Here is a 13648-nt window from a genome sequence, read left to right on the forward strand (position 1 = left end):
AATTCAGAAAAATACAAAAAATAAAAAATAAAAAATAAAAAATGGAATTAGTCTTGGGTGGATCGGGTGGCTCATGGAATGAAACGACCGGTGCACCCTAGCCAATTCCTGGTTACGTGTGTATATATAGCTGGCATTGTAATTTTCAGGTACGATTCCCGTTGCATTCGAATTTACCTACAAAGTACATATACTGTGTCGTGTCACGAATATAACAAATCGGGCGGCGCGAAAGGGAGCTTTTCGTATCACGTGCATTGCGCATGCAGAGTGTAATAGTTGCGTGTATTACCAGCGTTATATGCTTCAGGTAGTGCTTTCCCGTTACATTCGAGCCTATCCTCATAACGATTTAATGTATCGTGTTATAAATGCGTTTGTAACATCAGGCTCGGAGCTTTTCCTACCACGTTCGTTGCATTTGCAGACTGAAACTGATACTGCCTTTGACCGGCTTTATGAGATACAGGTGATGCGTTCCCGTTACATTAAAGCGTACCGTTATTTACTGTATCGTGATATAAATATCGGTTTTGTAGCATCAAGAACGGCGAAGGGAACGAACCACGCGGCGGAGGACTTCGCACCCCACGGAGCTGTTGCCGTTCCCATCCCTCGCTCTCCCCCCCTCTTTCTCCCTTCCCCTCTCCAATCGAGTCGAATCAAAGAGCGGGAGCGGTATTGTTCGAAGAACTCGTCGTTCTCCTTTCATGGCGATGGATTTGGATCTGTGGATCTCCAAGGTGAAGGAAGGGCAGCACTTGCAAGAGGATGAGCTCCAGCTGCTCTGCGAATACGTAAGCGTCGCTCCCTCTCTTTAGTCCCCTTTCCTCTCGCCATCTCGTTCAAAATTTTTCTGGGCGGCGTCTTCTTGCTCGTCGTGAGTATTAGGGTTTGGGTTTATCCCGAATTAGGATATCATCATTCTTGTGCGTTCTTTCTTGGTTTGTCCCCGGATTGTTTCTTTGCCCATTTGCTTCTCGAAACCAAGATTTGGGACAACAAAGACTTGTGCATTACGATGGCTGTACTCTTTTCTTTATGATGGTTTGATTTCTGTTCATGATTCAGAATGGACTAACTCCGCTTGCAAGAGATTTGCAAGCAATTTGTTTCATGTATAGCTTCAAGGTTCAAAGCGCTAGATCGCAAGTTGGAAAACTAATAAAAACGTGTTACAAAGAAAACCTATTAGCTTTTTTTGAGATACTAGTATCCTCTAGATGCTATGTTTAGTTGTTGCTAATTATTTTTTGAATTAGCTAGATGGTGCTTGATTAGTTTATGTTATGGTACTTTTGAAATGAATAAATTATTGTTAACTTAGGCATGAGATTGGTGGCAAGAATGACTTGGCACATTTTCTATTCTCATCATTTAGTTTGCAGGGTCTAATTTTTGGTGCTTGATCAAGCCATAAACTTTGTTTATTTATTGCTAGTAGAAGCTTCTAAGAAAAATTGTAGTTTGTGTTCCATGTTTCTTTTTGCAATAGCAGACGATGTATGTCTGATTTTGGTGATAGAAAATGCATCTATACTGGTTGACTAATGAATTTCTTTTCTCAAACGGCAGATATGCATTTGAATTGTGGTAACATTATGCTTGGGTTGTGTGAAGATGAAGATACTTTTATGATTGATTTAATGTGTTCTGTTAATTCCACATTGTTAGTATTGAAACTTCAATTAGTGGAAAAAAGTTAACGTAGATGGGCATTGTGGTGCTAGTTTCAGTACGTGCGATTTGTTGTAAGATCTTGGTTTGAACTGATAAATACAAAAGTTCTGTGGCATTTAAACATCTGCCAAAGTACCTAAGCGAGAAGTTAGTTTCAAGGCATCACTTTAGTGTGCAACATTCAAGGGCTATTTTTGTGATCTATGGTGAGGGAAAAGGCTAATATTCTTTACTGCATTCTTCCATATGCAAGAAGTATAACCTTAAGTTTTGTCATAAATGGTTTCGTGGTTGTTTATGCTCCCAACAACCACCAGCACCACCAACCCATCCTAATAAAAACAAAAAAGTTGCAATGAAGGTTTTCTACACCTTTTTCCCCTAGTTCTTCAATTATCTCATTTGGATAAAGTTACCTTCATGGGAAGTTTCCTTAAAGTTGGAGTTCCTTCTATTAATTTTTTTTGACAAATTTTTGATCCACTATTAGGTGATGATATTCTGCAGAAAAGTTTCTCTCCATATCTTTCTTCTTTGTGGTCTTGCATTTAGTGTTTTATACCTTAAGAAAGTTGCTAAGTAGAAGTTCAACTTCATACTTGTATGTGACCGTCAGTATTTTCTGCTAGGGACATGTTAGGCATTGTTGTGCTAGCTTTTCTTTTCATATTTTCCTTAATCATGATAATGATAAAGACAAGGTGCATGCTATAGTCAGTTAAAGTAAATAGTTTGCACCCCTCTTTGCTCAAGCAACCCCAACTCTTGTGAAATACTTCTTTCCAATGAGATCTACAGTTGATCTCATGTAATGCATCTTTTCTTCTACCATTTGGTAATTTCATATTGAGTTTTAACTAGTGTGATTGGTTGATCTATTCCTTTAGTTGTGTAGGGCATGTGAGCTTTCTAATGAGTTGAAATACCATGGCAAGAGTCTGAGAGGTATACATATGCTAGGAACCTTGCCTAAGGTAACTGCATCTTAAAGAGACTACTTAATGTCGGAGTTCAGAAGGCACTACTTCTACATTTACTACTGACCTGCTAGACGAGGGACAAATTCATTATTAGCATCTGCTTTTCATAGTTATTTTAATTCTAAAGGTGACAGACTCTGCTAATTTGTCATCAACTTTAATTTACTTGACACCACTAAGATCATGCATTATTTTAGCACTCTATGACAGGCATTCTAGTTTTCAAAATTATGATTCCGTTGCATTTTGTTTATGTCTTATACTTTGAAGTCTTTCAGGTGAAGGAGATTCTTATTGAGGAGTCAAATGTCCAGCCTGTCAATAGCCCTGTAACTGTCTGCGGTGACATCCATGGTCAATTTCATGATTTAATGAAACTCTTCCAGACTGGAGGTCATGTTCCTGAGACGAATTACATCTTTATGGTGAATTTCTCATGTTCTTTTAAGCAAAATGTGTTCTTGTTATAATTGCATATTCTGATGTCATGTTGCAAATTCTGCTTACACTGTTGGCAGGGTGATTTTGTTGATCGTGGCTATAATAGTTTGGAAGTTTTCACTATCCTTCTGCTTCTAAAAGCCAGGTACCTATTCATTAATAAACATACATATGCATGCTGACAATTGTTCAGCCATACATTTAGATGCAATGTAAGGGCTGCCAAGAAACCTTGTACTGTATGGTAACATATTCGAATTGATGCCTTATGTGTTGAGTTTAGTGCTTCTCACATAAACATGTTCTCAACCTCAAGCCTTGTACGGTGGAGTTCGCTTTGGATAATCCAAAGTAACCGTGAGCGTCAGACCTGCCATATGGGCCGTCTTCAGTGTTGCAAATCATACTGGGTCCTAGGTTTTAATTGCTCATGGATTCAACTATGAGTGATGCTATTATTTTTTTATTACTCATGTCGTTTAAAGTTTAAAATAATAGAAAGAAAATAAATTGAAATTTGAGTTAGTTGAATTGTGTGTAAATGGTGAAAGAGAAGGTGTCCTATCTAGCAAGCCTAAATCTGAAACAGACATTTCTTGATGTAGCTAAACCTTTTACGCGCTCACTCCATTGTGTCATAGACTGCTTAACCTTTTTTGTTGATGTACTTTTGAATTTTCTTCAGCCTCAAAACTATTTGTAACATCTTTTTGTCTTTACTCATGAAATCGGATAACATCTTTTTCAACATATAGGAGCATATCTGAAAAGTATCTTATTTTAAATAATGCCAAAATTATGACCAAACCATATAGTTAAATGGATGAATATTAAGATAAATAACGTTGTCGGATGTTTTCATCCAAAGTGCGGTATTATAATTAATTGGTGATATACTTATATGTTTTACTCAAACAATTCCATGTGGGATCAGGATGCTTTTTGGAGCAATATATTAAATTGTAAGATCTTGAAAACATTTAGCACGGACATTTTCTTTATGCATCATAGTTGACTTGCTTTCTTCATGGATTAGTGTCATATGTTTTGGTTGCAATGCCTTCCATTATCATATTTACTTGATGAGCTTTTCAGTGGATATTAATTCTTGGTTTTTCATTGTTTTTCCCACCATTAATTTCTTTTAGAAATTTCCTTAAATTAGTGGTGTCGATATGATTTATTGATCTGTTTCTGAATTTAGATACCCTGCAAGCATCACACTTTTGCGTGGAAATCATGAGAGCAGGCAGTTAACTCAGGTATGCTGATAGTTATTTATTTCAATTTTGTGATATGTTTTGTGTGAACTGATGACTATTAAGCTTTTATGAGTTCACCATGTTCAATCTAATGTTGAGTATATTATCAAAGCTAAATTATGCAAAATTGATATATAATTTTTTGCATGTTTTTGTTCATTTGTTTGTTGTTATGAGTCATAGTACCATTTATTGATGTTTTGCCTGGACTAGTACGAAACGGGTAGTACATATTGGTTCGACCTTGAACCAGTATGTGGATCGTCCTCGTTTTGGGCCTATTCGAACAATTAAAAAAATAAAAATAGACATTAGGGTTCTCGTTTGTAACCCCTCTTTGCCTAGAGCCCTTCTTGCTTCTTGTGCAATCAGCCATTGCCATTGGTGCCCGTTGCTCGTGCGCAGATACCTTCCTCCTCTTCCTCCACTGTGTCCTCTCCTTCCTCTTCCTCCTTCCTCCATCGCTTCCCCTTTTTACTTTCCATTCCTCCTTCATTTTCCTTCTGCTTCCTCCTCAGCCTCCTCTTCCTCCATTGCGCATTCCTCCTCTTTTTTCTTAGTCTTCGAAACACCATTTTAGCATGCCAGGTGTTGGTACACTACATTGGTAGTGGTTGGTATGTAGTGGTCTGGCTAGGGACCGATATGGGTCTGGTATGTGAAACGACAATCCTTGCATGGTACCTTCTCTATTTATTTGGGTCTTCTACTTGTATCTTCTACTAAATCACTTCATCAGTAGCATTTCTAGCATGCTGTTAAATATATATAATTGACTTAATATAGGTTAGATTACGATGGATTTATAATTAAATACACAGTTTAGCTAGGGACCAATACGGGTCTGGTATGTGAAATGACAATCCATGCATGGTACCTTCTCTGTTTATTTGGGTCTTCCACTTGTATCTTCTACTAAATCACTTCATTAGTATCATTTCTATTCAACATTAAATATATATAATTGACTTAATATAGGTCAGATTATGATGAATTCATAATTAAATACACTAATCACAATATTAAAAACACAAACTGCTCTATAATTAGCTCTCTTTTACCACAATAAACATGTCAAACACTCTAATAATTATTAAATACATAAAATTGACCCGATAAGGGATTAAATAACAATATATTTATCATTAAATACACTAATTACACCATTAAAAAAATTTAAGTAAACCCTAATTAGTCCTATTTTACTACTATAAATATGTCAAACACCCTAAGAGGCATTAAATATATAAATTGATCCAATATAGATCAAATTATGATGAACTCATTATTAAATACACTAATCTCACCATTTACATAATACTCTAACAAGCAGTAAAGACATTTAATTGACATAATATGGATCAAATTTTGATTAGATATGTTAAAAAATATATTAATTACATCATTAACATAGTTAATTAATCCCTAATTAGTCATCTTTCTCCACTATAAACATGTTAAATACTCTAATAGGTATTAAAGACATTGAACTGACCCAATATGGATCAAATTTTGATTAAATCATCATTAAAACCACTATTCATAGTATTAAAAAACTTAATGAGAGCCTAATTAAACCTTTTATACCATCACAAACATATAAATCACCTTAATATGCATGAAATACAAAGATTTGACCCATTAAGTGTCTAATTTAAAAAAAAATCAGCGTCAATCACACTAATCGTAACATTAAAGGCCTTAATTACTTGCTAATTAATACTATTCTACCATCATAAAGACCCCAAACGACATGCTAGATATTGAGAACATAGAATAGGCTTAATCATATCATAAAGCATCAAAATTCGTGAAAAAATATATACTTTTTATTAGAGAGTTTTTCCTCTAACTTAGGTGTTAATCATCCCTAATTAGCCTCCCAAGCCTGATCTAATTCACAAATCACAACTTTGTGGAGTTCAAGAGACTGCAAATGAGAGAATGAGACAAATATGTGAGTGAGAAAGTGATTGAGTGTAGATGAGTTAGAGAGAGTGAAAGGGGAGAGAATGAGGGGGTAGAAAGGGTTTTTAGATTTGGTTCAAACAATCAAATGGATCGTTTAAATTCAACAAATCCCAACCATTGATCAATATCGGTCGAAATCCGATTGTTACCGATCACTACAGGTCGGTAATGATCGGATTTCGACTATTTTGACCAGTACAGACATCGTCTCAAGCGATACAGGGTCCCTTGTTATGGACCGCCCGATACATGGTGGTCCACATGCGAGTCCCTGTCGGGCCAATACATACCACTCGTATCGCTCAGTATTGGTCGACATGACAAACCATGTCAAAAAGTATTTTCTAATTCAAGTGAGTTATGCTTTTATTTATGGAAGCCACTTAATGGTATCCAAGAAAATAGAGAACATGTGTGCCTGCTACACTTCTGAAATGAAAAGGACAATTATAATTTATGAAGTCAACCTTTCCATCAAAAATATGTTGCGTTATGTTTCCCTATGACTTTATTTTCTAAAGATAGAATTTCATTGCACCTTGTTCACCGTGTACTTAATGCTCCAGGTGAGTATACTTGAACTCATGGACAAGCTAAATGTGGGTTGAACTAAGGTCTCCTAGCCATATACAGATGTCTTGTATAATGATGCTGGTTAAGTTTGTACTAGAAACACATTTTGGCATACACATAATAGAATCACATTTGTCATTTAATGGTTTTCCATTTCTTGGTATTACTGTTTGATCACAATGTGTATGATTTTTTGTTCCAATTGGACAGAATGTTATGTCCACCTCCCAAGATTACAGTGATTGGATTTTGTTGAGAACTTGAACAAATTTGTGGACTATGTTTGAGGTCTTAAACCCGGAAATTGAGGCTATTGTGCTTGTCATTCTTGGAAGCAGAAGTGTTATGTTGGCGTTTGATTTCTTTGCTTATTTAACCCTCTATCTGGCCATTGAAAGTTGGGGTTAAAAATATGAGATGATGTATTTGTGCCATGTGATAAGACACTACTGAGCTCAATAAGTAAAACCAGAACTTGGAGAGCAGTATATAATGCCTTGTTTGTGCCATAATTGCATATGGTGCAGATCTTTGTGTCATTTAATCATTTCTTAGTCTCTTTGTTGTTAAACTTGGTCATAATATTAGCTTCTTATTCGTACTGTATGTATCATTTAATTCTTTTCAACTCCCTGAGGATCATGATGACTAATTTGCATACAAATATGCAGAAATGTATGTATAATCTTGTTATATTTATATATGCTGATGAGAAATGTTTGGTTACCTTAGGTCTATGGCTTTTATGATGAGTGCCAGAGGAAGTATGGGAATGCCAATGCATGGCGTTACTGCACTGATGTTTTCGACTACCTTACCCTCTCGGCAATTATAGATGGAACTGTAAGTTAATTTATCTCGGTACAAATGCATATATGCATGTTTCCTTTGTTCTTTTTTTTTTGTCTCCTTTTCTTGATAGTATGCTGCTTGATAACTGCAGGTTCTTTGTGTTCATGGTGGTCTTTCACCGGATGTACGAACAATTGATCAGGTGTGCCATTTATTCTTTATAAATAAGCATTGAATACTTGAAACTTTATCCATGTTTTACCGCTTTGTGTATCTATAATGACAAAGGACACGAAATCAATAGGGTTATGATGAAAAATTAGGGCTATTGGAACATTTGGAATTAGACCAATGATAATTTTAGGGCTGAAGTCAAAGCAATGAAACACTTACTCATGGTTCTAGAATAAATGACCCTCAGCAGGTATGTGGATGTTGAACTTGCAACCACAGTAATCATAGATCAGCCAGTATTGTGTTCACCTAGGTCACATCTGAATACACAATATGCAGCCCAATTTTCATCGAATTGCATGATTATCCGTGATGAAAAATGCCCCAAGTGGTGTTGCAGACTGTGTCAAATGACCTGAGGTTAAATGTACATGATCCCAACTGTCAGTAATGGGGCAAATATTTGGTATGAAGTTATAAGTCGCCATTTTCTGTGTTTGAAATTGTATGGAGCTGTGCTTATATTGGTTTCTCTGAACGAATATCCTTGCACTTCTTGCAAGTTCTTTGGAAATTCTTAGTCTTCTCACTGATTGTTGCCTTTTTCCATATTATAAATTTCAGCTTTTACTTCTCCATGACTAGAACCCTTCGTGTTGGCACCTGTTCGTTTCTTTAGTATTTCATGTAATGTGTTCTTTCTTGTTTAGAACTGGTTGTAGCTGAACATTTGTTTTGGAGCAGTTGGAAATTAAAAAGCATGCTTTGATCATTTGATGTTTCTGTTTCGGTTTCAACTTCATCTGGACCTTTTTGGCTTGAATTTTATTGTTTTCATCTTGTACATACTAAAGAGTTCCAATATTTTATGTGATTGAGAAAATACTAGGAATAAGAAAAAGATAGGTCAGGGTGCATATTTTATGAAATAAAGATTCGTGAAATAACTTTAGACTCATTCATGCAAATATATGACAATGACATGAAGTAATAAATAATTATTTTCTTTAATTTAGAGAAAGTAATGTAAGAATATTTGCTGTAAGAATTGAAGATGCAAAAAATGTGAATGTCTTTTATTCAGACAGCCTAGTATAAGAATTGATGATTACTGCATTTTCTGATGGTTTGGCATAGACATGATGAGTAGCTATCCAAGTATAGGACCTTGCCTAAATATGCTCATTCATCTGTAGAATACATTTATGATTGAGTTACTTCATTTTATGTGTGCATATATGTAAAGGAAACTAAACGGGTATGATAAGAAAAAGATTGATTTTACTTTTTTTTTGGCGGAAAATGATGTGGAAGAGGTACATGGAGTCTCAGCAAGCTAATTTCAGGTTTTCAAAAGCTACTTTGGTAGGGTAGTTATATGCTCTTGGCTGGACTAACAGCAGTGGATGGCTATTTTAGATAAGATGAGTTGGGGTATCTTGTGCATGCATAAAGTGCACATCCATGAATCTAAGACATATGTTTCCTTGCAGATCTAAAAGTGATTACTGGCAGGGTTGTGTACATAAACTGGTTAAGTAGTTTGCCGGAATTAGTGTAACTGTGCTTATGATCACTAATATGCACTTTATAAGGAGTGATTTGGTAATTTAACTTTTAAACATTTATGTTTATTCTGAGCAGACATGAGTGGGCAATTCATCAAATTTATAACTGACATGCTTGCAAACAAGTGTAAAATTAATTTTGTAGCCACATTGATGTGCATCCTTGTTCTGTTTTACTTGTTCCCTGCTAGATGTGTATTGTGTTCTTTCTGCCTTAAAATTAATTTATCGCTCCTTGATTTCTGCCTTATTTTGTGATGAACAGATACGGGTCATCGACCGTAACTCTGAAATCCCGCATGAAGGCCCTTTTTGTGATCTTATGTGGAGTGATCCTGAAGAGATTGAAACATGGGCTGTCAGTCCTCGTGGTGCAGGTTGGCTTTTTGGATCAAGGGTGACAGCTGAAGTATGAGACGGATCTTTTTGAGTTACCTTTTGTGGTTTTAACTTAAATTGCTTATCCTTCACCAAGCATTTTTTTCATGCCCATCTTGTAGTTCAATCGCATAAACAATCTTGATCTTATTTGCCGGGCGCATCAGTTGGTTCAGGAAGGCCTAAAGTATATGTTTCAAGACAAGGGCCTTGTAACTGTGAGTTCGTAATATAAAGCACATTTATAATATTAAATGCCATTAATTTTTCAAAGTTGTGATACTGCTAGATGCCATGCTTCCTGAATTCTAATTATCAGACTAACTTTGCATTTTCTTTTGTTTCTCCAGGTTTGGTCCGCGCCTAATTATTGTTACCGGTGTGGAAATGTCGCTTCTATTCTGAGCTTCAACGAAAATATGGTATGACACTGTGCTATTTGGCTTGCTCTTGTGACTGCCTTTCTCTGATAGCCTCTTGCAATTGTCATGTGCAATTGATTAATGGTTATGAATAATCTGTTTCTAGTATCCAAAGAGCAACATTGGTGTACAAACCCATCTATTTAAAGAAGTTTCTTAACGTGGAACTATATCTATCTTTCAAGAAAGTTATCTTCCCTGTTACTATTCGCAGCTCTTGAAGTTGCTACTACTATAATTGCATTGACTTTCTCCTCAACAACCATGACAGGAGAGAGAGGTGAAGTTCTTTACTGAAACCGAGGAGAACAATCAAATGCGTGGGCCAAGGACAGGGGTGCCCTACTTTCTATAAGTGGTCATTCTCGAAGCTTGGGTCTTTACATTCATCAGAATCCGCTCCATTTTGTCGAGCATCAGCACTGCCTTGGTTATGAAAAGGAGAACCGATGAGGGTAGGTGGGCCACTTGGGAACAGTTGATTTATTATTGCTGACCAGATGTTGACACGCAGAGGCCGCGTAGTGGTTTTTGCTGCATATAATTTGAACTCAATTTTATATTATAATTCTTGTCTTGGTGACCTTAGTTGATTGTTGTTGTCTTATGTTCTAAGGCAGGCTTTGGGAGTTGGAAAGATAAAAGCGTAGTTTTAGGGAAATCTGATCTGTTAAGTTTTGTTCATTGAGTAGTGTATTATTGGGATTAGTTGTTGTGAAAACAGATCACGATTGTCGTTATGTTCTTGCAATTGCTAAACTTGTTTTGGTCGTAGTAATTGAGAAGTGTAGATACGATATTAAATGAACATAGTCTACCCAAGTTTTTGGGTTGAAGCCGTAAATACGGTTTGCTATATCATGAATAGGGTACTAATAAGATCATCCATATTAAAAACTTCCTATGAATTATGGAATAATAAAAAATTAAATATTTTTTATTTTAAAATTTTCGGTTGTAAATGTTTTATTTTGAATGAAAGGGATGCCTTAGGAAAATTTGATGCTAAATTCGATGAAAGCATCTTTCTTGGTTACTTTTCTATTTCTAAGGCTTTTCGGGTTTTTAACAAAAGAACCTTAGTAATAGAAGAATATAGTTTTTAATGAAATTTCTGATTTAAAGAAAAATGATTTTGATGATGATCTTGGTTTTGATAATTTGAACTTAAATGAACCCCCTTCTCAAAATAGCAACTTGGATGTGCCTTCTTTTGAAATTTCTTTACTCAAGGAATGGAAGTATATAGATGTTATCTAAAGGAGCTAATTATAGGAGAAACATCAAAAGGGGTTCGAACTCGTTCCTCTTTCAAGAATTTTTGTGCTAAACTAATCAGTGGCCAAAGGTTTCAACCAAGAAGAAGGTATCGACTACGAAGAAACTGTTACGACTCTAACTAGGAGAGTCCTAATTGAGAGGGACATTCATGTAAAACCTACATAAGCCGACCCCTATTAAAGAGGTGAAGTGGCCGACTAGGGTTAGGAGGTTATTTCTTAGAGAAGAATAAGGAGTTGTAAAGAAATATGAGTCTTGAGTAGGAGTCCTATTAGGAGTTGGTTATAAGTAGGAGTCTTGAGTAGGAGTCCTATTAGGAGTTGGTTAGAAGTAGGAGTCTTAAGTAAGAGTCCTATTAGGAGTTAGGGTTTAGAAGCCTTATAAATAGTCATGTATTCCACCTCTTTTCATAAGCAATAGATGAATCTTTTCTACAGCCTTTGAGCAGCAACTTGGAGGGAGGAACCCCTATAGAGTTCCAAGGAGGCCGATCCCCTAAAGAGATCAACCCCAAGTTTAGAATCTGCAAGAGTTCTAACACCTGGTATCATAGCAGCGTTCTTGGTGTCTCGCTGCCCTTCCACAGCCATCTATCAACCCTCCACAACCATCCAAAGCAATTCCCACAATTACTTAAAAGATCGTCATCAAATTCTGTCGTCATCTCCACCACCACGGATCATCCTTTGATCTCCCCGTGAATTGCAATAGGTTTTGGTTTTCTACCTTACTGCTGCTGCAATTTAGTTATCTTTATTTGAAAATCCCCAAAAAACTATTCCTATATTTCTGCATAAATTTTTCGTCATAAAGTTTTCATCTCTACGACGAAAGATACATTGTAGAATTCCAACCGTATAACACCGTCTGTTTGATCTTGCTATTGTGTTTTTTCTATCCAAATCTCTATGAATTTTTTATGACATCTTTGACACTTCCTAACAGCTGATTTTCCTTTGGTTTTATCAAAAAATTCTCAATATAAACGATTGATATTTTATATCTAATCTGCTATACTTGAAAATCTGCACTGTAAAATTTCCGTCGCATAGTATTGTTTTTTTATCTTGATACTACGTTGTTTCTATCCAAATCTCTACGAAATTTTTATGATAGCTTTGACACTTCCTAACAGTGGATTTCCCTTTGGTTTCATCAAAAAATTCCCAATATAAACCACTGATCTTTTACGTCCAATCTGCTATACCTAAAAATCTGTGCTGCAGAAAATTTCAACCGCATATTGTTGCCTTAACCCATCTATTTGTAATCTTGTTTGAATGAAATTTCTTATACACTTCATAGATTATCTTGGCTTCCATCTAAGATTGATCTATTAAGAAATTCATCTCTAAAAATGATTTTATGTTGCTGCAAATTTTCGTCGTAACCCGCTGAAATTTTTCGACAAAATTTCTGCAATTGCAACTTGCACCAATTTCCTTGCTGTTATACAGCCAAAATTTTCTTGATTAAATTAGATATCCTTGCTATCATATAAACTGTGATTTTTCTATCAATTCCCTCCTCAATTCTCTCAAGTTTTTGGTGGAAATTACGTCGAGAAACCATTGTTTCTTCGACGACAATTCTACTTTACAAGACAGCACATACTTGCTGCAACTTCTACCGATTTCTATCAAACCTTTGCTACCATCTACCACAGATCCAAAACATTCATCCACAGCCCTAAAACTCCACCAAACCATACCCTCAAACTGCACCCAAAATAGCCACAAAACAATTCTAAACCGTAGCCTACATCCACCAATCCACCAACCCTTTCGACCATCACCTCTCTCAACCAATACATGCCTTTAACCCGACAACAAAAGAGAGATCTTAACATCACAGATTTGGTGGCATATACTATGGCATCTGAGGAGGTAATCAATGCTAAATTTGAAACCTTCGAGGTGCGAATGGAGGATAAGATTCAGATGCTCTTTACCGAACTCAGATTGGGCCGACCACTAAGCCCGAAGAAATCACATCAAGGAGAGAGCTTTGCCCAATCACACCAAGCCCGAAGATATGACTTCCAAGAGAGGGGAAGCTCTATGACCAACCCCAACTATCCATGCATGAGAGTGGACTTCCCTAGATGGGAAGAAGGAGACCCAATT

At 36.1% G+C, this 13648-nt stretch overlaps 1 protein-coding gene across 1 annotated transcript; it reads left to right on the forward strand.

Moving 5' to 3' along the window:
• Nucleotides 1–543: 543 nt before the first annotated feature.
• Nucleotides 544–11019, forward strand: LOC103972775 (phytochrome-associated serine/threonine-protein phosphatase). The gene is made up of 10 exons (XM_009387130.3): nt 544–797; nt 2939–3085; nt 3179–3246; nt 4306–4363; nt 7640–7750; nt 7851–7901; nt 9707–9850; nt 9942–10037; nt 10170–10241; nt 10513–11019. The coding sequence occupies exons 1-10, from the start codon at nt 711–713 to the stop codon at nt 10594–10596; spliced, it is 918 nt and encodes a 305-aa protein (XP_009385405.2). The 5' UTR covers nt 544–710; the 3' UTR covers nt 10597–11019.
• Nucleotides 11020–13648: the final 2629 nt, after the last annotated feature.

This window comes from Musa acuminata, chromosome BXJ1-11 (genome assembly GCF_036884655.1).
Source record: "Musa acuminata AAA Group cultivar baxijiao chromosome BXJ1-11, Cavendish_Baxijiao_AAA, whole genome shotgun sequence".
Taxonomy (NCBI): domain Eukaryota; kingdom Viridiplantae; phylum Streptophyta; class Magnoliopsida; order Zingiberales; family Musaceae; genus Musa; species Musa acuminata.